This window comes from Sardina pilchardus, chromosome 22, assembly GCF_963854185.1.
Source record: "Sardina pilchardus chromosome 22, fSarPil1.1, whole genome shotgun sequence".
Taxonomy (NCBI): Eukaryota; Metazoa; Chordata; class Actinopteri; order Clupeiformes; family Clupeidae; genus Sardina; species Sardina pilchardus.
Window position 1 is genome coordinate 25576231 of NC_085015.1, and position 21549 is coordinate 25597779.

Sequence of the window (21549 nt, forward strand, 5' to 3'; positions counted from 1 at the left end):
GATTGAGGGAGAGATCCAGGAACATGAGGGAGAGATAAAAATGCTAAATGAGAAAGCAACAAAGTTGGAGACACAGATGAAAGAGGAGAAGGATGCAGTGAAGAAGAGAGAGATGGAGAGAGAGCTTCAGAGGGAAATTGCTCAGAGGGAGCTCATGATGATGAAGCTGAGCAGAGTGAAAGAAAAGAGAGAGAAAGAGAGAAGAGAAATTTAAGAGAGACACAGAGAGGAGATGGAGGCGGCCAGGGAGAGATATCAGAGAGAAGCCAAGGTGGAGGCAGAGAAAAACCTCATGAAGGTCATTCTGCCGGAGCTGCAGAGAAACATCAACGGAGTGAAGGTAAATATGGAGGAAAACTTTCAAATGCAAATACATGAGAAAAACCAAGAGATTTCAAGACTTTTGCAGGAACACAATGAAAAGGATGAGCTTATAGAGAAAATGAGAGCGTTAATGCCCATTGGTCAAAAAAGCCGCTTTCAGACATTCGTGTAAGACCGGTAGTTCCATGGATGTTAAAATGGTTGGGCTATATCTGAATAACATAACCGGACATTTGGAACTCCGAACTCAGCCGGTTCTTACACTCCTATTTCCCTCCTAGTATTTCTTCTGGACATTACAGTATGTAAATGAGCTTTGTCTGAATAAAGCGAAGAACATGCGGATAAAATTCACGCTTGGTCTCTCGATTCTTCACATTTTCACTTCCTGTTACGGGTAAACTGTAGAAGCACTGCAGCTCTCTTTCTCCTGTAACGGATTGGTTCCATTTACATTTATTGATGTAATCTGCTCGAATTGCCTGTAGGTCACGCTCCATGCTGCGGATGTTGTGGGTGTAACGGAATACATTCTGCATTGCTGTAACAACATCCGAAACGAGCGTGCTGTATTCTCCCTCCATTTTGTCTGTGATTAAACAAAAACAAAAAGTAGGCCTACTAGCCCTGTGACAGCGGCCGCATATTCTGCGCCACCCCTCACTCAAACACACAGAGACTCTGTAATGTGCGCATATGCCTTTCACACATAGGTCACTATAAGTTCGGAATAAGGTCCGCAGGTTAGCATCATATCTGAATCACCAGAAGGGTCGGACCTCCGTTTGAAAAACCTCTGCATATACACCTGCATATAAGAGAGGGAGGTGGGGATAGATTTACAAGAGCAAGAGAGAGATATTGACCAGCTGGACCTCACATAGAACTAATAACTGAGGCAGGTTCAGATGAAGATGAGTAGAGAGATTCAGCGACTGAAACAGCAAGTAAATAACCGCAGCCAAATTCACAAACTGCTGGGGGAGGTGTGTGAAAGTTCAGCTTAATGAGGAGGATCTTGTAGTGAAGACCCTGTGGGAATAGTACTCTCTGGAGAAGAGAGCATGAGAATCAGTGAGTCTTCCCACTGGAAAAGATAGGCACAATGAGCACTGAAGAACAACAGTAAAGTGATTAGATATGTCCTTTTTTTTATTTTTATTTTTTATTATAAGATAGATAGATAAGATAAGATAGATATGTCCTGATATTGAAAGCACTTCTGGAGTGCAGACATTACAATTAATTGATGTTTTTATCAGTTGTGTAAACCTAATTGAAATTGAAATGTACTGCTTCTAAAATTGAGAAAATTGAACATAGGCCCACCTATCCCTTTGAGACATTTATTCATGTGTCGTGTCCTGTTAGTACCAGTTAGTGAACACAGAGGGCGCTAGAGTGCACTGTAAGGATACAGGTAGTTGGTAGTCTGGTTTTCACCATACTAAGTTCAATCTTTTAAGATTGAACTTTAGTCTGGGGTAGATGCGCTTTGATTCTACTGCAAAAGAGGCGTGATCAGTTTGCATCGTTCAAATGACTCCGTACGAGCGGGGCTAGTTGGTAAATTAAACTTTTAGCCTACCAAAGCCGGTCGGTAGAATCGCAAAGACGTCCTTCTGCTGTATGAACTGTTCCAGAGTTTTTGTTCTGTTTTCAAAGAAAATTTGCCATTAACATCTTCCAAAACAGAAGCGACAGCGGCTGCTGCTTTCGTTTCGTTGCTGCTTAAGTTTCGTTATCGTCACGTCACCGGCCAATAGCGTACCAGGACTAGAGTATGGCTGTTTCTGATTGGAGCCAAAGATTCTGGCAATGAAACAGTGAAAGTAGACCTAGGGTGCCTCTCATTATGCCTCCTCGATCCTCGATGCTCGATCCTCGAGGGGCGTGCCCACTGATCTATAACTAACACTGGATAGACTATCCCATTGTTTCCCCCCCATCATTCTTTATGTAGATCAGTGAGGATCGAGGAGCGAGGGAGGACGTATAAACGTTGCATGAAACGAACCCCTGCTGGTTTCCAGCCTGACCTGCCGGGCGAAATTCAAATTTCCTGGAAGTTCAGGCAGGGTTCACCCAACCTAGGTAGTTGGTATACGTAGATGAGATGAAGAAGAATAAAGATGGAGTGTAGGCATAGAACACCACATCATGGTATGCAACTCAGACTGTCATGTCCTAGATCACTGGGAAAGTCACAACAGTAAACATTGTGTAGACAAAGTTGTAAAAACAAAAATCTAACTCAATCCAGCATGAAATAAGCAATTCACCTTGAAAAACGTTGTCTTCCAGAGGGCAGAAGTTGGAAGAGCTCATGGCTCGGATGTGAGATGTCCCTGATGATCTTGGTTGCTCAGTTCAAGCAATGTTCAGCATACAGAGAATGGACTGATGGAAGGTCACAACCAGTGATGTTGGAGGCTTTGGTGACAACTCTCTCTCTCTAATTTCCTCTTGGAGCGACTGTCAGTTTCCATACCAAACGGTGATGAGATGATGCTTTCAGTGATGGCCTTGTAGAAGAGCACCCAAAGGGTTTTGTTGACATGGAACCTTTTCAGTAATGCACCAATTTAAGTTTCATTTTATTTAAAGCACACACCCACATAATGACGGATGCATTTAATAAAGTGTGGTGTTTCCTGGTAAGGCCCAGCCCATCAGTTACACTGACATTCCAACCACTCATTTATATTGAAGGAACTCTGATTAATCACATGGAAAAGAAAGATAATTTCATTCTTGCTGCACGCCTATGAGGCAAATCCACACAAACACTCACAACGCTGTTCATGTGTCTGATGGAAGAGATTTTATTTCGGGCCCTGTGCAGGTGTGTGTAGACCAGAAGCTTACAGTACTAGACACAGCGTTGTGCCCCTTGCAGTTGACTTCTAGGGCCTTGAAGATTTTCTGCCCCAAGCGAAACATGGACAGATTTCACTCCTGACCTTTACAGCAAGAGAAGAGCCCAGAGAAGGCAGAGACGAAGCGAGACCGCAGTGATGGCCTCCTGGTCCTCTCTTTGGTAACAGGTCTCTCCTCCACTGCAATACAGTGCACACCACATCAGACAGGCCGATCTCTCATGAAAAAAAATCTCAACAAGCACGGACTGAATAATACGGATTGACCACAGAGAAAATGATTAAGGTGAGACCTACCTGGTGCTGGAGCAGGAGCAACAGATCTCTGGACGGTGAAGAGAGAAGATGGTAGTTACCATGGTGTTACAGCAATAGACATGTGAATGATGCATGATGTTAAATGTTTGCTTACTTTAGATTTCCAGCGGAGTGTGAAACCCCTTTTCCGCCGCTTAGCCTCCCCAGCTGAGGACTTCACATGTGATGAGGCCTGATCAAATTACCAACAGGAAAAGGAACACATTTTCATTACTACTGTATACTAGTACCGCGACAAATGGCAAGACCATTTCTGACATGAGTGGGTCAACTGGTGCAAAGCAGTTTTTGGTGTCTCAGTCTCTTACAGAGAAAGATAAGCACGACTACCCATCTTTACTTCGCCTATCAAAATAATCTTACTTAGAATCCAGATGGCTAGTGAAAGACCCTGGGTTTACCTCATTAGAACTCAGAGCAATGGCTGCAACAGCCTCCTCAGACATGATGGCAAGGCAGGAGGACTCCCTTGATCTCTCAGAGAGAGGAGTGTTAGGACAGCAGGTGGAGCTGCTGGGAGACCTGCTGATACTACTGGTGACACTGCTGATGCTGATGCTGCCTGTGCTGCTGCTGCTGCTTCTGCTAGAGATGCTGCTGCTGCTGATTGTTCTGATGCTGACTGTGTCTGACTGCTTACATTTCAGTGCAGCTACTGAGTCTTGGAGAGATGAACATAACCAGTTGATATTCTAAACATCAAATCTAGACAGCGATGCATGCTGCCAAATCACTAATGCCACTAGTGACCTTTGTCTAGCCTTGCAACAATTAATCTCTTTTTTTACATGTGATTTGCAGACAAAAATGACCATGAGATCTACAGTATAATTGTGAAGAAAGCAAAAAGTCACATACCACCTCTCTGTCTGTTTATCCTCTCCACCGCCTCACCAAGAAACGTGGCCACATTCTCAGAGGTGGCCTTACTGAGTAGCTTCATCACCAACTCTCTGTCTGGCCCAAACCCCTGTGGTAACGGTTAAGATTTAGTTTACACTGCTGGGTTGTAATGTTTAATATATCTCAACCAAATTTACGGATTTTCATAGAGCGCTCTTGTTTCTCAACAATAATAGTGAGTTTCTTATCATGTTGTCATCTGTTGTGTAGCCCATGTTCTAAATATTATCGAGAAGATTTTCATGATAACATATGGTAATCTGTTGTGTACCTGTGTAAGGATTGGCACCTCTTCCATTTCTGGCCACACTCTGGAGCTGAACTGCAGTTGTTGGTGGCTCGGAGCATTCATGAGTCTCTCCAATAAGCATCTGGAGGACTCTAGAATGAAATGCTCCATGATCAGCGTCCTGAAGTCAGCAAATTCATAATCCATCCCGTCTATGCTGGACTTCCTCTGAAATTGCCTCATGTCAATCAGCAGGCCTGCTGTGCCCTCAATCAGGTCCAGGTATGCTTCCCTTCTTGGAGGCTGATGACTGTTTGTTCTCAGGGACTTGCAAAAGTCCTGAGAACTGGCGTACAGGCTCCTGTCCCAGGTGTTATACCCAGGAGCCAACTCCAAGAGCAATGATGCTATAGCCAGCGCCCTAGCCGTCACAAATTTGTCCACTTTGTTGCGTGCTTGCTGGTCTTTCCGCAGTCTCTTGGCAACTAGGACGTGAGGCTTTGGTGTGCTGGCTAGTAGGAGGGTCTCTGTGTTCTGCAGCCACCAGTCGCCTCTTGCCAGGGATCCATCAGGGGCCCTCTCACTGCCAGGAGCGGGCTGCACCGGCAGCACTGGGTGGCGCCATGGAGCAGCAGAAACTGGCTTGGAGCGGGGTTCCATCCGAAAGCACACCCTCAGAGCAGGCATGAGGAAGTCCAGGGTGAGGAACGCAACACACCTGATGACCCGCTCCATGGCCAAGTCCAGCTCCTCATCAGTGAACTAGAGCCAGATCATAAAAAGCATTGACAGTTATTACGGACCATGCCATCTCTATAATATGCTAACCTCTCTTCTCATCCATCACACATGCCGTACTGTCGTGGTATATGTAGCTATGTTTTATTCAGTATGTTCTGTGTCTAAATTATGTGTTATGCTTATTGTTATCTATTTATGAATTGCGATGCAGACTTTTACACATCTACTGAAACCAAATTCCACAAAGCTTAATGAAACAATCTTTAACAAGCTTTAGAATATTTTTCCCTCAAACACACAGATTAAGAAAAAGTCATAGCCTACACAAGTCAACATTAGACTTACATCAACAATGAAAGCTGCCCTTATCATGTCCAACTCCCTGAAACACAAAGCATACTCTTAGCCCTCACGTTACAGACACATGCTAATGATGGTATGTGAGTGATTACATAAACTCATTAGTGAACATCTACAGCTGACTCACCCTGCAGGAAACTGCTGGGTGAAAGAAAGGACATCGATTCTACAGATGTCCACATCTGGAATATCGTCAAAACATTGACGCACAATCTCCTGGAAAGACAATGTCCATATTACAAATTCCGATTCTTAACTGCATGCATATTCAATTTGTAGTCATTAGCCTACATTTGGTCACAGTCGCTTCTACAATGGGCGATAACACATTTACAAACAGGTGGAAAAGATGGATTTTTTTAGTAACGATATCCAATGTACATACCGGTACCCCAATTTGTCGATTTCTCGAGATGAAACTTCTCGATGTCATCATTCATAAAAAGACTTAAAATGCATGAACTGATACCGTATAGAGGAGTTAATACCGGAGGCTACACTTTGCTAAATATAAATAAAATGTTAGGCCTACCATATTATTTAAGGCTACATTACATTACGTCACAGAGCTGGGAGAGTGATGTCATAAAGCACGCCTTTTAAATGTCATGACAACCATAGAGGCATGACAACAATCTCCTGTGAGTGGAACTCACAACGTCTGTTTTAACGATTCTAGAACGTTCCGTTCTAAGATCTGTCTGTTTGACTTCACCCAGGACATGATTGTTGTATAAAGTAGGCTGAAAGTAGCCTATTATTTTAAACATTAAACCAAAGCAAAATGCCATGCAATACAATTCAGATTATTTTAGGACACATTAAGGACACGGGAGTACCATACACAACGATAGTCTTGTTTTCATTCACTCATTCATTCATTTAGGCTATTTATTAATTAATTCAGCTATTCAATATTCTCCGAAGATCATTCCTTATTTTCAGTAATGCCGATTACAATAACAACAAAACCGTAACAAAAGAAATAGCCTAACACAATATTAGTGGTAGGCTAATTCCATTTCAGACAAGGGGGTGAGAACATGATGTAAATATACAAAAGTAGGCTAGGGAATAAGAGTGAGAAGAGATGAGAAAGTATCAGAGAAGGACAAACGTTTACAAGCGATGGCAGGTTGGCTGCTGCCATGAGGAAGAGTAGGCTAGCCTATCTCATGAACCGACTTTTACCCTACTAAGCTAAAATATTCGAATACATTTAGTCATAGCATAATTGTATAGCCTATCGCTTCAGTTTTGAAAGACACCGCGGACTTTTATTTTTAATCAAACTAGACAAAGTTACCCCGGGAGCACTTCCAGAGAATGCAGGCTAGCCTACTACAGAAGAAGAGGGGTGGGTGCTGTTGCAGTGGAGTGTCAGGCGACGTCTGACTGCCTAAATTCTATGTGAGGTGAGGATGAATGCATGCTGATGCTTGCCAGATCAGTTGGATCCTTGTGAAGGAAAGTATACTGTATTCTCGGGCAACAATACGTCGCGGGCGTCATGTCCTCTTCCACGATTGAGAAGAAATTTGTTCATTTGGACCTGAAAGGGGCACCTCCCAAATTTGAGTATTTGCTCAAGGTATGGAAAGAAATAACTTTTAATGTAGGCTAGGCTCCGCTACTACCCATTATAGGCCACTGTTTGTTTGTCAATATTACCTTAAATTGCGGAATTGCAATGAAATTGCATGATATGACATTACACCAATTTGAAAATGCATCAATGTCAACAGCTTATTCACTTATTTGCTGATCTCGGTGCGAACGGGTTACTAATTGAATATGAGGACATGTTTCCCTATGGAGAGGAGCTGAAGATCCTCCAAGCTTCAGCACACCCTCCATACAGGTGATTATAAAGTGGAAGTCTAACATCAACAAGAGTAGCCTATTCATATGTCGGCATACATACAACTGCTAAGTGATCTACTTATTTACTTGACCTCTTGCATGTTGTAAGATCTAGCCAGAAACATATCATGAATATTCACTGTCTTTAATGTAGCCGGGAAGAGATTTCCACTTTGCAAAGTACGGCCAAATCCAGGAACTTGGAGGTCATTCCCCTGGTACAGACCTTTGGACATCTGGAGGTGGGTGATCAGTCTTCAGCAGTCTTCTACTACAGGGTGTTTGATATGGTGATCACTGAAAAGTCTCTCTCCTCAGTTTGTCTTGAAGCATGGTGTGTTCCGGGAGCTGCGTGAGGTGGGGCACTGCCTTGGCACCCTAAATCCCCATAAAGAGCGCGGGGTGCAGCTGGTGCTGGAGATGCTACGCCAGGTTATGGAGCTTCACCCTGAGAGCAGTGCCCTTCACCTTGGGGCGGATGAGGTAGAGGCTGTGGGCATCATGGATCTATGGAATCATTACTGAACTTCCGTTTGGCTGTAATTATCTTTGGAGGATAAAGAATTAGCAAGCCAATTCATCAGAGTGAGCAGTGAAAAGATGGAGAACATCTTGTGCCATACTTATATTAAGGGTATTTACTGTTTAGGTATGTTGTAGTATTCTCTAGATTAGAGGAGTAGAGTTAATAATATAATTGCAGTTGCAGTCTCTCTGTTGTTACACATAGGTGTTGCTGGGACAAAGTGATTAAACACTGTGGTGCACCTTCAACTCTTATTCTCTTATTCTGTTGATCTTAAATATTTTAAGCATTAAACAACCTATACAAGCTAATGTCTAATATTTCAGGGATGAGCCCAAAACCCATCTGTCTACATAGGCTATGATAACCACCACAGAAAAGGTCAACCAAATGTAACCCCCTCCAGGTGTATCTGCTTGGTCAGGGAGAGGAGTCCAGACAGTGGCTGGGTGCGCCGAACCACAGTGTGCACCAGCTCTTCCTCAGTCATGTGACTAAAATAGCGAAGGCGGTGCAGAAGCGGCACCCAAAGCTCCGTCTGATCATGTGGGACGACATGCTGCGGGGAATGAGTCTGGAGACACTGAAGGGTAACTAAAGAGATGCTGCCTTTGTTGCTGTCTTTGTTGGGTGTATGAAGTTGTCATATAGTGAACTCAAAGAGTTGCGGAACAATGTCTGAAAGTCTTAAAATAGACTGATATTTTTTGCCTTCAGACAGTGGTCTTGTGGGACTTCTCCAGCCTATGATATGGGACTACAGCCCTGTTTTGGATGTAGAAAATACAGGTAAATAACTTTCGTGAGACAATGCATTTCATCTGAAGTGAGCAAATACTTCTTCCTCTCTACTATATACTACTAATACTAATGCTACATGTTTCACCGAAACCTCTCAATCTCTTTCTCCAGTGCTTTTAATGGAAAAGTACAGTTCAGCCGGACTACAGCAGCAGTGGATGGCCAGCTCTTTTAAAGGCTCGACCAGTGTTCACACCTGTGTCCCCTCCACACAGAGGCACGTAGACAACCACCTGCAGTGGCTAGGAGTGGCGTCAGCCCTGTCTGCTGGTGTCCAGCTACAGGGCATCGCCCTCACGGGCTGGCAAAGGTACAGTATGCCATTTCAGCAGGGCCGTTTGAGGTAGCTGCCAATAATAATAATAATAATAATAATAAATGTTGCATTATACTGTACTAAAGATGACTCCACACTAGTTTGCTCCCTGTTAGTTGTTTTTAGTGTCAGCACAGGTGTTTATTTGCAAAGTAGCCACAATTATACATTTAGGTTAGCCTGGGTGTTCCCATACTGCCTTTCGCGCAATTTCATTCACGCTGCTAAGGCAGTCTGGAAACTACCGCCCTAATTTTTGCCTGAGATAGGGGACCAATCACAGAACAGGGGAGACAGCAAGACGATGGTGAGCTACAGTATGCACAGACGCATTTGATAGACATCCGTGTCGCCCAATGAACGGATCTGGGCATTTTTTTTAAATACGAGAAAATGAACGTTTGGTTGCCAGACCACGTCTCATTTGAGAAGTGGTAGGCGCTAGCCAGGCTACATTTAGGTATCATTACATGTGCATCATTTTATTATAACTCAAGGCTTGATAACACCTTGCTTTAAAGAAGGGCAGTGAGTGTGTAATGAATGAATGATATCCTGCATATTTTACAGGTATGACCACCTGTCAGTCCTCTGTGAGCTGATGCCACTTGCCATTCCTTCCCTGGCATCTTGTTTGCAGACACTGATCCACGGTCAGTTTCACTCGTCATTTTGCCTATGATCTTGTCTGATGAAGAGAGGGATTTGTATTTTTTTCTATGTTTGATGTTAAAGGTTTTATTGATGGACTCTGAGGAAATAATAATAATATTACAAAGTTACAAAGTGCTGTGAAGCCACAAGGCAGCAGAATCAAATAGACAGTAAAAGTAATACATTTTCATGCCTGCCTTTTAAACTAGTAAGTAACCGTATCAACTTGTTACTGTGTTTTTCTTTTTTTTGTTTGCTGTTGTTTTTTGTTTTGGTTTTTTGTTTGCTTGTTGTTTCCTTTCCTGAGCTGTGTGTCTGCTGCAGGTAGCTTGTTTTGTGTTTACGGCCTTGTTTCCTATTCTAAGCTGTGTGTCTGCTGCAGGTAGCTTCTCACAGGAAGCTCAGACCAGAGTGACTGAGGTCCTGGGAACCTCCTCCACAGAGGTAGAATATATAAGCAGGTAAGGGGCCTTTGGGCTTTACCGTACACTCAACGCAACCTGGTGCCAAGCGCTACAAAAATCGCTATCTCTATTACTCCCGCTAAAAGTCATTACGCCACTGCGCATATAAAGCACAGTGGTGAAGATGCACTGTCATAAGATCTAAGCAGCCCTTAGCAACGAGTCCCTGTCAACGACTCATTTTCAGGATGAATTTTTATTCAGTCATTCGAAGATTTTGTAAGGTATACAATCTTGGTAATTGGTCAAATTAGCTTTTTTCAAGCTATGTTTTTGATTATAACTCTTTGTCAGTCAATAGTGTAAGTAAATAAGTGAGTGTAGAACTGTTTTGTCATTGCCTATGAGACCACATGAAGTTAGTTTCATTTTGCCGATGAGTTCAAATAATATGTGAGTGCAGATGCATGTAGGCTAAAGTATATTCTGCTAGTCACACACAGGTTTTAGTTGTAGAATTGCGCAAGCAGATTCTTTCAAATGACCAATGTTTGATGTTGCGCTGCTAGTATTTAAAGGGAATGACAGCGGTCACTCTCATTGGTTTAAAGGATGTTCAGCCCAAAACACACCCATGACTGTTTGAGACATAAGAACAACCCTTTTGAACAATGCATCAAAATCCCGCTGATAAATTCTGATGTCTGATTAGAAGATGAGCATGGCTGGTAATTGTTTTTGTTTTATTCCTCTTATCCCATGGAAGCACTCAGTCTTTTCCTGGACAGAAGCTTGCTGTATTAATGGTGGAATTAACAACACTTCTGCAGTCAGAGGATCTCCAACTCTTTGAAAGCAACATGTGAGTGATACTGGTTCATCTAGTGACCAGACATGTAGATTATGAAACATTGTGGAGTATGGATGACAAATGTGCTATATTGAATTGAGTAGTACGATCTTATTGTACATGTTTCTTTCCCATAATGCTTTCACTTGGAGTAATGTTTGTTTTTCCATAGGTATGTAAAAGGCTGGTTTACCCCCTATCACAGACAAAGGAAAATTGCAAATCCACTTATTGCACAGCAGATACAGATTCAAGTGATGACGTAAGATTCCCAGATTTGTTTTACACTGTCTAATTTTAGCCTGGGAAACCCCAGACGAACCTTTGGTCATTTTTAATTTGCTCTACATGTCCATCTGGCAAAGAGGCCACTCACTCCCATTTCCAATTACTACAACCCGAGCACCACTCACAACCGTTGTGGGGCCTTAACATGATGACCTTTTTTCGGTTGCTCTTCATATGTCCTCTCCTTCATCTCTGATTGGTTTTAGGTCTATCCAATTGCGTCCAAAGGTTTTTTTTTTTTTTTTTTTTTTCGGCATCTGTTGGTGACTGTTGGAAATGGGAGGATAATGAACTTTGTCCAGACTCATTTTTTATTTCAATTGAGATAATGTCTGGTGCTAAACAAGCTAATCTGTCATGAATATTTTGAAATTATTTTCAAATAATATGCAAAATGTTCCCTACTGTCATCATATCTTAATTACAGACTATTTACATTGACAGTTGATCAACACCAGTTAGATCCCCGCCATTGCAAAGAGTCTGCTAAATATCATTGAACTTTTAACTTTAACGACACATGCATTAGATTAGATTAGATTAGATTCAACTTTATTGTCATTGCGCAGAGTACAAGTACAAAGACAATGAAATGTTTGCAGAAAAAGCAGGAAGTGCCTGTGATATACAAGTACACACAGGTGGTGTACAGGCAGGACAATAAATATAGTGCAGTGAGATAGTAGTATACAGTTGGTTTACAGAAGGTGGTTTTGAGTAATATACATTAAATATAAATGTGTGCATTGTATTAGCAGTTACCTTACAAAGAACCTTACCTTTATCAGAATAAATATTGCTATATAGTATGAACAATTAAACAAAAACGATGCATGTCACTGGAACAGCACTGCTGATTAACATCTGTTCGGTGGGCCAGATACTGATTGATCCGTTGTTTTGCTAAGTAGTTTTGGCATGTGCCTTCTGCATACTGACCAGCTGAGCGTTTTCTCACTTCTCCTGCCAAAAGGTTGCTCCAGGCTGTGGAGCCCAAAGTGGAGGAAGTGAAGCAGGAGATGGTGCAGCTGTACCCCCAGGCCACCGTAGACGAGTGGGTGGAGCAGCACATCAGCAGCGTGGTGGCTCCTCTCCACAGCTTACTGAAGGACTTGCAGCTTGCCATGGAGGACATGGGGCTGCATGCACCAGTGCCGCCCAGTGGGTGGTAGAAAGCAGGACTGTGATGCAGTCGATGATGATTTGAACTCTACAGTGAGATGACAGTTGGGACCACAAGATGGCGCTTCAGTCGATCTGTTTTTTGCACTAAAGTTCACAGGGCTGGAATATACTGTGCACCTACATGGTGTAGGTGCGATCTTTTTTTTTTTTTTTTTATGGATTGTTCAATTTAAACTATTAGAGTAAAATGCTAGATCAGATACCTCTTATTGCATCAGATGTAATGAAAGTGTGAAAAGAAATAGATCATCAGGCACAGGAAGTTTGTGATGCTCATATTTATATCTCCTCGTGTTTCTAATTTTGTTTTACAATAATAAAATTCTAACATGGAAATGATACAGAGGTTTGGGCCTTTATTGTTATCCTACACCGTTCTGATATTATAGCTCCAAATTGTGTTGGAGCTATACAAGATACAATTATGCAGTAAATGCAATATGCAATCTTCTCAAAATTGTACTGGATCAGGATGCAATTATGGCTATGCAATATTTGCAATCATAATGTTGGGACAGAACACAATAATGACATAATGAAGTTTTCATATGAGCATGGTAAAAAATCCAGCTGTATTATTACATAAACAGTAAAGGTAATGGAAAAACAGTAATACAAATGTCTTGAGATTAAAAAATGACCGAATGACTAGAGTTTAACTCATTTGCAGTGGCAGCTGTGCTATTGTATAGGACTTTTACTGTGAAATGATACGAAATCCTGACCTGGAAATGATTATAAGCGTTCTTCTTCCCGTAATGTTTATGGCCATATATAGGTCGTTTGAATAAACAAGAGAGATTAATTTAGTCTTTTTAAGGTTTTTAAGCAATGCCGCCTCGTACTTGTGGTATTTACATATCTCAAATTCGGCCCTGTGTATGCTATTTGGTGCAAATCTAATCTGATGCGTGCAGCAACGCCCCACGAACTGCCACCTTGTAAAGGAAACGACAACCAGTTAGCTAGCCTCTGTTTACAATTTTGTGGAAGAGAATAATTCGTTTCCTGCCGTGCGAAACTGTGACTTTTTATATCTCAGAAGTATGGCGGAGTTACACGTTGTGGAGCCAAGTGGGACTGGCATCTTAGAACAATCAGAACACCGTGAAATTCGCGGCACGGTAAGGCTCCCCTCGCCCACTCTCGTGATTCCCCCTCGGAGCGGCATGTCCAGTCCAGGGGTGTCCAGTTCCAGAGCAGTGTTCGGGTTCCCCATGAAGAGTAGCCCTTCTTCTCCGTCAGATCAGCCAGAGAAACCGGGGTCCCGATGGGTCAGGCTCAATGTCGGTGGAACCTACTTTGTCACTACAAAACAGACATTGTGCAGAGAACCTAAGTCGTTCCTCTATCGATTATGCCAAGACGATCCAGATTTGGACTCTGACAAGGTAAGTTTGAAGACAGCCAGCTTTCCTGTTTTTCAGTTTCTAGTAAACACATTTCACAAGTATGAGTGGCGAATTTTATTTGAATGGGCATGTTACTCAGTGCCTCTGGAAATGTGTTGGCAACTTGAACATTGCCTAATTTAATTCAATTCATATTGACATATTGTTGTAAATAATGAAACTGTTTTTTTGTGTGTGTTTGCATGGGCCTGTGAGGTATTCCTTTTGTTCCGTTAACTATAATACTCCCAAACTACCAATGTGTGTCCAGGAGCTTGTAAAAAGAACTGGGCCTAAGAAGAGACCAATAATTGATGGGAATGGTTTGGGTAAATGGCTCAACTGAACACTACTCTCCTCTCCCCACTTAGGATGAGACAGGAGCCTACCTAATAGACAGGGACCCAACATACTTTGGCCCCATCTTGAATTACCTACGGCACGGAAAGCTGATCATCAACAAGAACTTGGCGGAGGAAGGTGAGCCCAGTGATCCGGTGCTGTAACTATACTCCCCAGATAAACACGGGTCCTGTGTGAACATAAGTAGCGGGGGATTCAGGCAAATGACTGTAATTACTGGCAGCCGAGGTGGGTTTACCTCAGGTAACTCACCTGAGGGCTTGAAGGGTGTGTCTTAAGCTGTGGCGCTGGCTCTTGCAGGTGTGCTGGAGGAGGCCGAGTTCTACAACATTGCATCCCTGGTGAGACTGGTCAAGGAAAGGATACGAGACAACGAGAACAGGACGTCACAGGTGCACAACAGGCTATTCTTGTTCCTCACAGGGTGTTTTGGGTACCGCTATGACTGATATTTTATGGGTAATTTATGACGATGACAGCAGTCTAGTTAGTGGATTGTGTGTGTTTTGTGGGTTGGAAAAGTATTAGATTTTGTTAAAATAACCATTTGTGTTTGCCTTAGTTAATGTTTGCTTGTTTTACTTTGTTGAAATTAATAATCCTAATTTGGTGTGTGATTTTGAATAATTTTGAAGTGATTTTAAAAGAGTCACAAGATGTAGCCACGTTTCTGCAGTCGTATGAATATTTCATTCAATCCTGTCACTGTGTGTGTGTGTGTGTGTGTGTGTGTGTGTGTGTGTGTGTGTGTGTGTGTGTGTGTGTGTGTGTGTGTGTGTGTGTGTGTGTGTGGCCACTGGTTGACTTTTTCTCAGGGCCCCGTGAAGCATGTGTACCGGGTGCTGCAGTGTCAAGAGGAGGAGCTGACTCAGATGGTCTCTACCATGTCAGACGGCTGGAAGTTTGAACAGGTAAGGGTCCCCCTTAAGCGCAGAGTGTCCGAAGGGGACATCCCTTAGTGGACCTCTGACCTGGGTAGTGCTGTGGCAGATGATTTGATTAATGATCGCACATGTCCTCACTCTCTGGGGCCTCATTCTAACAGTGCAAGTGAAAGAAGAGCATCCACATCATAGCATTACAATTGATGAATTGATTAATTAGACTTCCTGAAAAGGCCATGAGTCTGTGGAAGTGAAAATGTGAGGATGAGCAAGATGAGAGAGATGAGCCAGTCAGACATGGAGATATGAAATTACGAAAACATCCATTGACAACATATATCAATTGACCCTAAAGAATGTTGTAGGCCAAAAAGTTAAAAGTATACTGAGTTAACTTTACTTTAAGTGTCAAAGCGTAGACTACAATAATTATGCACACACAAAATATATATTTTTTGTGCACATCACAGTTGAAAATGGCACTTTAAACAGGTCTTATTCCCTGTGTGAAGTTAAGTGAATCTAGGCCTCAGTCAGAGATGCTTTCATGTTTTTAGGTATAATGCACATCACTGTCACTATGGATCATGTGATTGGAAAACAACAGATAAGAGGTAGAATGTGTTGCTGAACTCAAAACTCACTGTCTGGGACTGAGTTATCGATACAAGAAAATGATAGAGAAGTGTCCCTCACGCGTGGACCTTAAGACTTCACCAGGGCCAGGAAAGCTGCATGGAGTTTTTTTATTGTGTTTTGAATGACAATAATGGTGGAGCCAAGTGATCCACGGAAATAGCAATTTACCCCCTTGCAATATTAGTACGTAAAAAATCTATGTGTGTATTATTGTCTTTGTTTAAAATGAAACTCAACAAAATAAGATTGTGTGAGTGTTATGCTGTGGAGTGAGGTCAGCCAGCATGGCAATTCCACTGCACAGTATAATCAGGCAGTGTGATGCCAGACATTGTTGTTTAAATTATAGCTGCTGTGTATAGCTGATGTAGATTGCACTTTGTTGGCACCTGCTGGTTGAATCACTACATTGGAAATGAATGTCCGAGTGAAAACCTTGAGATTAGATCTTGTTTCTCCGATGTCTTAAGTGTGGAACTATCGTTCATCTGGCACCTAAGTATTTGTGATGATACTGCAAAAACAGGCTGTCGCTTTTGCGTGAGTTTTCTCTCTCTCTTTCTCTCTCTTTCTCCCTATCTCTCTCTCACACTCACTCACTCTCTCGCTTCTTCACTTAATATGTCTGCAAATGTGTCTTCTTTCCTCTCTCCCAGCTCATAAGCATCGGCTCATCCTACAACTATGGCAACGAGGACCAGGCCGAGTTCCTGTGTGTGGTGTCGCGTGAGCTCAACAACTCTACCAATGGCATTGTCATCGAACCCACCGAGAAGGCTAAGGTGCGCTCACACATGGACAGCGTGGCGGGGGATGTGCTTTATAATCCGTGGCTAAAGCTGCAGTCCTCGATTATTATCCTTTGCACATTTCATCAGATTTAGTGGAATTCTAAAAATAAAATAATACCGGTTGTGCACAGACACGACGCTGTAAATGGGAAATACAAACAGTGCTTTGAATCACTACCACAGCCAAGCAACTAATTTCTTTATGAGGGGAATCATTTGATTGACTGTTGAGCTCAAATATTAAGATTCTAGATTAGCCTCAATGTAATTTTCATGTGCACTTTCGTACATACAAAAAAATTCAATATTGTTTCCCCCAACTTGAACAAGAGTATTAAAGTGCAGTGGAGAGTAGCAGCTTGTGGAGGGTAGCAGCACTGTATGTAAAGTGCAAGATCAACAACCTCTCTTCAGAATGGAGAACTGCGCGTCAATATAGTTTACCAAGCGTGAGCCGTGGTGGGAAGGGTGATAAACTGTGGAAGACAAAACAGAAGTTATCTTATTTGCACCCTCAGACAGTAGAGACCGTGTTCTGCCTGCGTTCTGATTTACGCGACCTGCATTCCATCAAGTTCAACCAAGGGAGTCCTTATGCACTGCATTCTGACTAAATTGGGCTGGTGTTTTCTTGTCTCTGTCTGCACAGATTCTCCAAGAGAGGGGCTCTCGGATGTGAGGAGTGATGTGTAGGCACCTGGGCTCCTTTCCCTGCTCTCTCCCCCCCTCTGCCATAACATTGCCCCCCCTCCCCTCCCCTCCCCTCCGGTGGGCTATGAGTTCACCCTGCCTCCATGCATGCCCTAAGGTCTCCTCTACACCCCGGTCCCTCCCCCAAACACGCATACTTACAAATACACACACACACTCACACATGTGTGCGCCACTCACACGTCCACCCCCTTGTGCCTTTCCGTGGCGGGGCTGAGCTATGCTATGCCCCCCCTCTCTGCAGTGCTGCAACATCTGCTGACATCAGTTACCACCACCATCAGCACTAAACACACAATTCACAGGCAGATATCCTCCAAACACGTGTGCACACTCACACACACACACACACACACACACACAAAAACAAACAAACAAATGTTGATTGATATGTGACAGCTAGCTGAATCCATCTCAGTTTGAGCAAAGTACAAAAAACGGTTCCAGTACAAAGGTTACGTATCGTCTGTATCACAAGCTACACGGCTGCACTCTCGCCAGACATGACAAAGTGGATATAACTGACATATTGTACCACCACTTCCTCTGGTGTCGAGAGTGGCCCTGTGTGTGTGTGTGTGTGTGTTTGTGTGTGTGTGTGTGTGTGTCTGGGATGGAGGACGTACAAGTGATACATGTGTGTTAACATAGTGAGTGCCCTTCACCCCTTGACACAGCCTCTATTCTCCACTGCCATTCCCTTCCTCCCTCCCCCCACCCCCACACCCCTTTTTCACCAACACCATTACGTCCTCCTGAGGACGGGCATGGACACGGATGACCGACTGCCCCACACACTAGCAAACACACAGCCGTCTGTCCCACAGACAGAAAAAAAAAGGCTTTCGAGGGACTTTTACTTCTTTACTTCGCCCTGGAAAAAGAAAAACCCACCAAGGAGGAGATGCCTCCTCGTCGGTGGTCCCTCCTTGTGCTGCTGGACACTCTTCAACGTCGACCATGAAAACGAGAGAGCGGAAGAAAACACGAAGGAAGCGTCTCATGTTTCTCCTTCACTCAGGTCAGCATCTGTCTCCAGTGACGACGTCGTCCGCTTAAAAAAAAAAACACATCACCCCTGGACATTTCAGTATGGCACTGAGTGAATCACACGGAAACAACCGGAAAAACAAAAATATGTGCAATTGTGAGGCATGTGAGATTTATTATTATAAGAAAATGATATTATTGATAATAACACATAAATATACATACAGTGTAAAAGATTGAATGCAACGTAACTGTTGATATCTGTACCATAGTGGTCATATTAATGTGTATCAAAATGAGTTATTCTATGTATAGTGGGAGAACAGGCAGTGTCTCCCCACACACCCCACCCAGTTACTCATGAAGGTGTGAGTTTGTCTTGTATCTCTCGTTGACACATTCTGTGACAAAAATAAGCTTCTTCAACATTGTGTCACCTTTCATCTTGCCTTGTTTACCCAGTCATTTTAAGCCTGTTTTTAGATGTGAAGATATGAATATTTTGGTTCTCGACATATCGTTTCTCACCTAGCAGAGAAGTGTTCACCCTTTGACCCTTTTGTTTGGTCCTGTTCCTGGTCTCTCTTGTTTATGTTTGTTCTGCAACCCCCATCGTCTTCTTTTCTTGTGACGTTTTACACAGAATGGGAATGTCATCGCCTGAACAGGGGATCTCTTCATAGGAAGTCTATGTCCAGGTATACTAGATCTAGACTAGAACAAAACCAGTTCAGGCCGAAGTGGCCCCTGTAGCTGGGAAGCAGTTTTTTTTTTTTTTTTTTTTTTTTAATAATCTGCACACATATCATTTCCTGTCTAACTCACCCCCACTATCAGGCTTCTTCAAAGCCACTCTGGTCCGCAGAACAGTGGACTGAGACGTCATACCATTTCATGTGTTTTGGGGATGGTTTCAATTCCCACGTCTTCTTTCTCAGTCAGTGTAGCGGCCGACGGGTTGTATCCGATAGCACCGAAATGAAACTTGGACTTGTCTGTTATTGTTCAGTCACACTCCTTGTTTTTTTGTGTGTGGTTTTCAGCTCTCCGTAGTTCTTTTGGGATCAGATTTCTGGTTTGCTGTTGATGTTTTCTCTCCTCCTGTGTAGAGTGTTTGTGTAAGGGTGACAGGGAGTGCAGTGTTTTTGGCTGACCTGCAGGGTTCTGTGTCAGTGCCCTGACTTCTCTCTGTGTGTGTGTGTGTGTGTGTGTGTGTGTGTGTGTGTGTGTGTGTGTGTGTGTGTGTGTGTGTGTGTGTGTGTGTGTGTGTGTGTGTGTGTGTGTGTGTGTGTGTGTGTGTGTGTGTGTGTGTGTGTGTGTGTGTGTGTGTGTTTGTGCGTGCGTGCATGCATGCATATTTGTTTGTCCAGTGTTGTGCCTTTGGCCCTGCGTTGTGCACAGTTTACTTCCCTTATTGTCCAAGTGGAGAGGGCTCTTGTGTAAAAGCGCATGGGGACTGAGCTCCCCCGGATCATATACAATATGATGGGATGGCCACAGCCCACCTGTTTGCCCTTGTTTCTGTGTGTTTAGTCAAGATGGTCAGATCTTTTTGCCACTGTTACTGACTCTTACTCTGTGTTTCCCCCTGAACACTCTAACCCCACCCCACTCACCTCCTGCATGTTAAGGCTTTCACTGCCTCCTTCTCTCTGTTTAGTATGGGAAGATATGCATACTCATTCAAGGCTAGTGTTTCCTAGCACCACAAATTCAGGCCTGACTGAAAAAAGACCATCTCCTTGTAAAGAAATATTAATGGCTCTGCCCTGTATCTTCTGACATCTGACATGTACTCTCTCAGAGCAAGGCCACTGACAGTACCTATACTAGGCGTCTGACAGATGCTGTTGAAAACTGTGTTTTATTTGGTTTGTTTTGTGCTACACAGTAAGACATGGCACATTTACAAACATTACTGAGCACCGACATGTCTTTAGGATCCCCCTCCACCTCCTACCCCCCCATGTTTAAGTTGTTTGATGTTAAACAAAAAGATGTCAAGGCAAAAAAGTACTGTTTTCTCTGTGATGAACGTAATTATAATATGTACTATCTTACAAACTCTGGGGATTTATAAAAAACAGTAATGATCTAATATTTGGCACGAGAACCCTGAGAGCATGCATTGTGTTAGAGAATCTAATGTTGTGTTCTGGGATATGTGTGGCCTTTGTATCACTGTCGAGTCTAAATGGTGCATGGAACAAGACCGATGCTGGAAAAGCAAGACCTGGTGTTAAATGTGGAATTGCTCTGCAACTCTTGTCCCCTTAAAAAAAAAGGCTTTTCCCCAAACCCTTTGTTAGTCCAGTCCAGTTAATTCTACAACACACGCTGGCTTCTAAAAGCTAAAAGCGATCACAGTCTTGGTTGAAGTTTTGCCCTCATGGTGTTGGGATTTAGACACTGGATGTCTTCGGTGGCATCTGGTGACATGTTGTGGGCAGGGGCTGTAGGTCATTGCTGTGACATTTAAATGTTTGACTGATAGCAAAATCCATGCATAGACTAGGTAGAAGAGGGAATGATTTGGAGTATGCCACAGGATTTGTCAGTAACATCTGCATGCTTTTATATACATACTCTCTCCCAACAAGCATTGCGAACATAAGTGAGAATTCATTAAATACAGTTGTTTTGAGTGTGTTGAGTTTTGATCAGTATTGATGTCAAATGTGAATTCTGTCCGTTTGGAGACTGTAGAGTTCAGTGTTGCAGAGCCGACTAAGTCTCGGTCAGATTGTCCTTTCATTTTTTTTTCTTTTCAATTTGTCTTCTGATACTTTCAACGTTAAGATGGCAACTACAAAAATATCAAAGTCTGATTTTTATCATAAACTGTGTTTGTGTTTTAAAAATTTTGAGTGCCTCTTCATTCTGCATTGAGTAGACGTATGGCCTGTTTCAATATTTTGCCCTTATTATTGAACTTGAATATGGTGGTGCAGTAGGCCTATGTGACAAACAGAACTGTCTTAAACACACACACACCTTTTAGTGGGGCAATTGACACTATTGAGTTGTAGAATTATATCCTGAAGGGTGAAACATTTCCCAATATTTGAATGATTTGTATTTTTAAAATACACTGATTTTGTACAGTTCTTGCAGTTACAATTGACTGCACCGCATGTAG

The 21549-nt window shown here is 42.8% G+C and overlaps 3 protein-coding genes across 3 annotated transcripts; 2 read left to right on the plus strand and 1 right to left on the minus strand.

The window, feature by feature from the left end:
- Positions 1 to 3218: 3218 nt before the first annotated feature.
- On the minus strand, positions 3219 to 5409 carry LOC134070422 (uncharacterized). The gene is made up of 5 exons (XM_062526780.1): positions 4696 to 5409; positions 4380 to 4491; positions 3616 to 3693; positions 3501 to 3528; positions 3219 to 3383 (listed from the first exon to the last, which is right to left on the minus strand). The coding sequence occupies exons 1-3, from the start codon at positions 5386 to 5388 to the stop codon at positions 3656 to 3658; spliced, it is 843 nt and encodes a 280-aa protein (XP_062382764.1). The 5' UTR covers positions 5389 to 5409; the 3' UTR covers positions 3219 to 3383; positions 3501 to 3528; positions 3616 to 3655.
- Positions 5410 to 7088: 1679 nt separating this feature from the next.
- Positions 7089 to 12952, plus strand: hexd (hexosaminidase d). The gene is made up of 12 exons (XM_062526011.1): positions 7089 to 7345; positions 7500 to 7615; positions 7772 to 7859; positions 7936 to 8100; positions 8550 to 8733; positions 8861 to 8932; positions 9056 to 9254; positions 9831 to 9913; positions 10297 to 10375; positions 11085 to 11180; positions 11341 to 11430; positions 12430 to 12952. The coding sequence occupies exons 1-12, from the start codon at positions 7265 to 7267 to the stop codon at positions 12626 to 12628; spliced, it is 1452 nt and encodes a 483-aa protein (XP_062381995.1). The 5' UTR covers positions 7089 to 7264; the 3' UTR covers positions 12629 to 12952.
- Positions 12953 to 13396: 444 nt separating this feature from the next.
- On the plus strand, positions 13397 to 21271 carry kctd2 (potassium channel tetramerization domain containing 2). Its single transcript, XM_062525644.1, has 6 exons — positions 13397 to 14032; positions 14404 to 14512; positions 14696 to 14787; positions 15211 to 15306; positions 16575 to 16700; positions 17359 to 21271. Exons 1-6 carry the CDS (start codon positions 13688 to 13690, stop codon positions 17386 to 17388), a joined length of 798 nt encoding a protein of 265 aa, XP_062381628.1. The 5' UTR covers positions 13397 to 13687; the 3' UTR covers positions 17389 to 21271.
- Positions 21272 to 21549: the final 278 nt, after the last annotated feature.

What these genes read in the sequence shown, in the direction of transcription:
- LOC134070422 (XM_062526780.1), bottom strand. Translation starts at nt 5,388, where the DNA reads ATGGAGCGGGTCATCAGGTGTGTTGCGTTCCTCACCCTGGACTTCCTC. An exon ending in AGGTGCCAATCCTTACACAG is followed by an intron (nt 4,492 to 4,695) that starts GTACACAACAGA and finishes CCGTTACCACAG; the next exon opens with GGGTTTGGGCCAGACAGAGA. An exon ending in GATAAACAGACAGAGAGGTG is followed by an intron (nt 3,694 to 4,379) that starts GTATGTGACTTT and finishes TAATTTGATCAG; the next exon opens with GCCTCATCACATGTGAAGTC.
- hexd (XM_062526011.1), top strand. Translation starts at nt 7,265, where the DNA reads ATGTCCTCTTCCACGATTGAGAAGAAATTTGTTCATTTGGACCTGAAA. An exon ending in AGACCTTTGGACATCTGGAG is followed by an intron (nt 7,860 to 7,935) that starts GTGGGTGATCAG and finishes CTCTCTCCTCAG; the next exon opens with TTTGTCTTGAAGCATGGTGT. An exon ending in CAACTCTTTGAAAGCAACAT is followed by an intron (nt 11,181 to 11,340) that starts GTGAGTGATACT and finishes GTTTTTCCATAG; the next exon opens with GTATGTAAAAGGCTGGTTTA.
- kctd2 (XM_062525644.1), top strand. Translation starts at nt 13,688, where the DNA reads ATGGCGGAGTTACACGTTGTGGAGCCAAGTGGGACTGGCATCTTAGAA. An exon ending in ACGAGAACAGGACGTCACAG is followed by an intron (nt 14,788 to 15,210) that starts GTGCACAACAGG and finishes ACTTTTTCTCAG; the next exon opens with GGCCCCGTGAAGCATGTGTA. An exon ending in AACCCACCGAGAAGGCTAAG is followed by an intron (nt 16,701 to 17,358) that starts GTGCGCTCACAC and finishes CTGTCTGCACAG; the next exon opens with ATTCTCCAAGAGAGGGGCTC.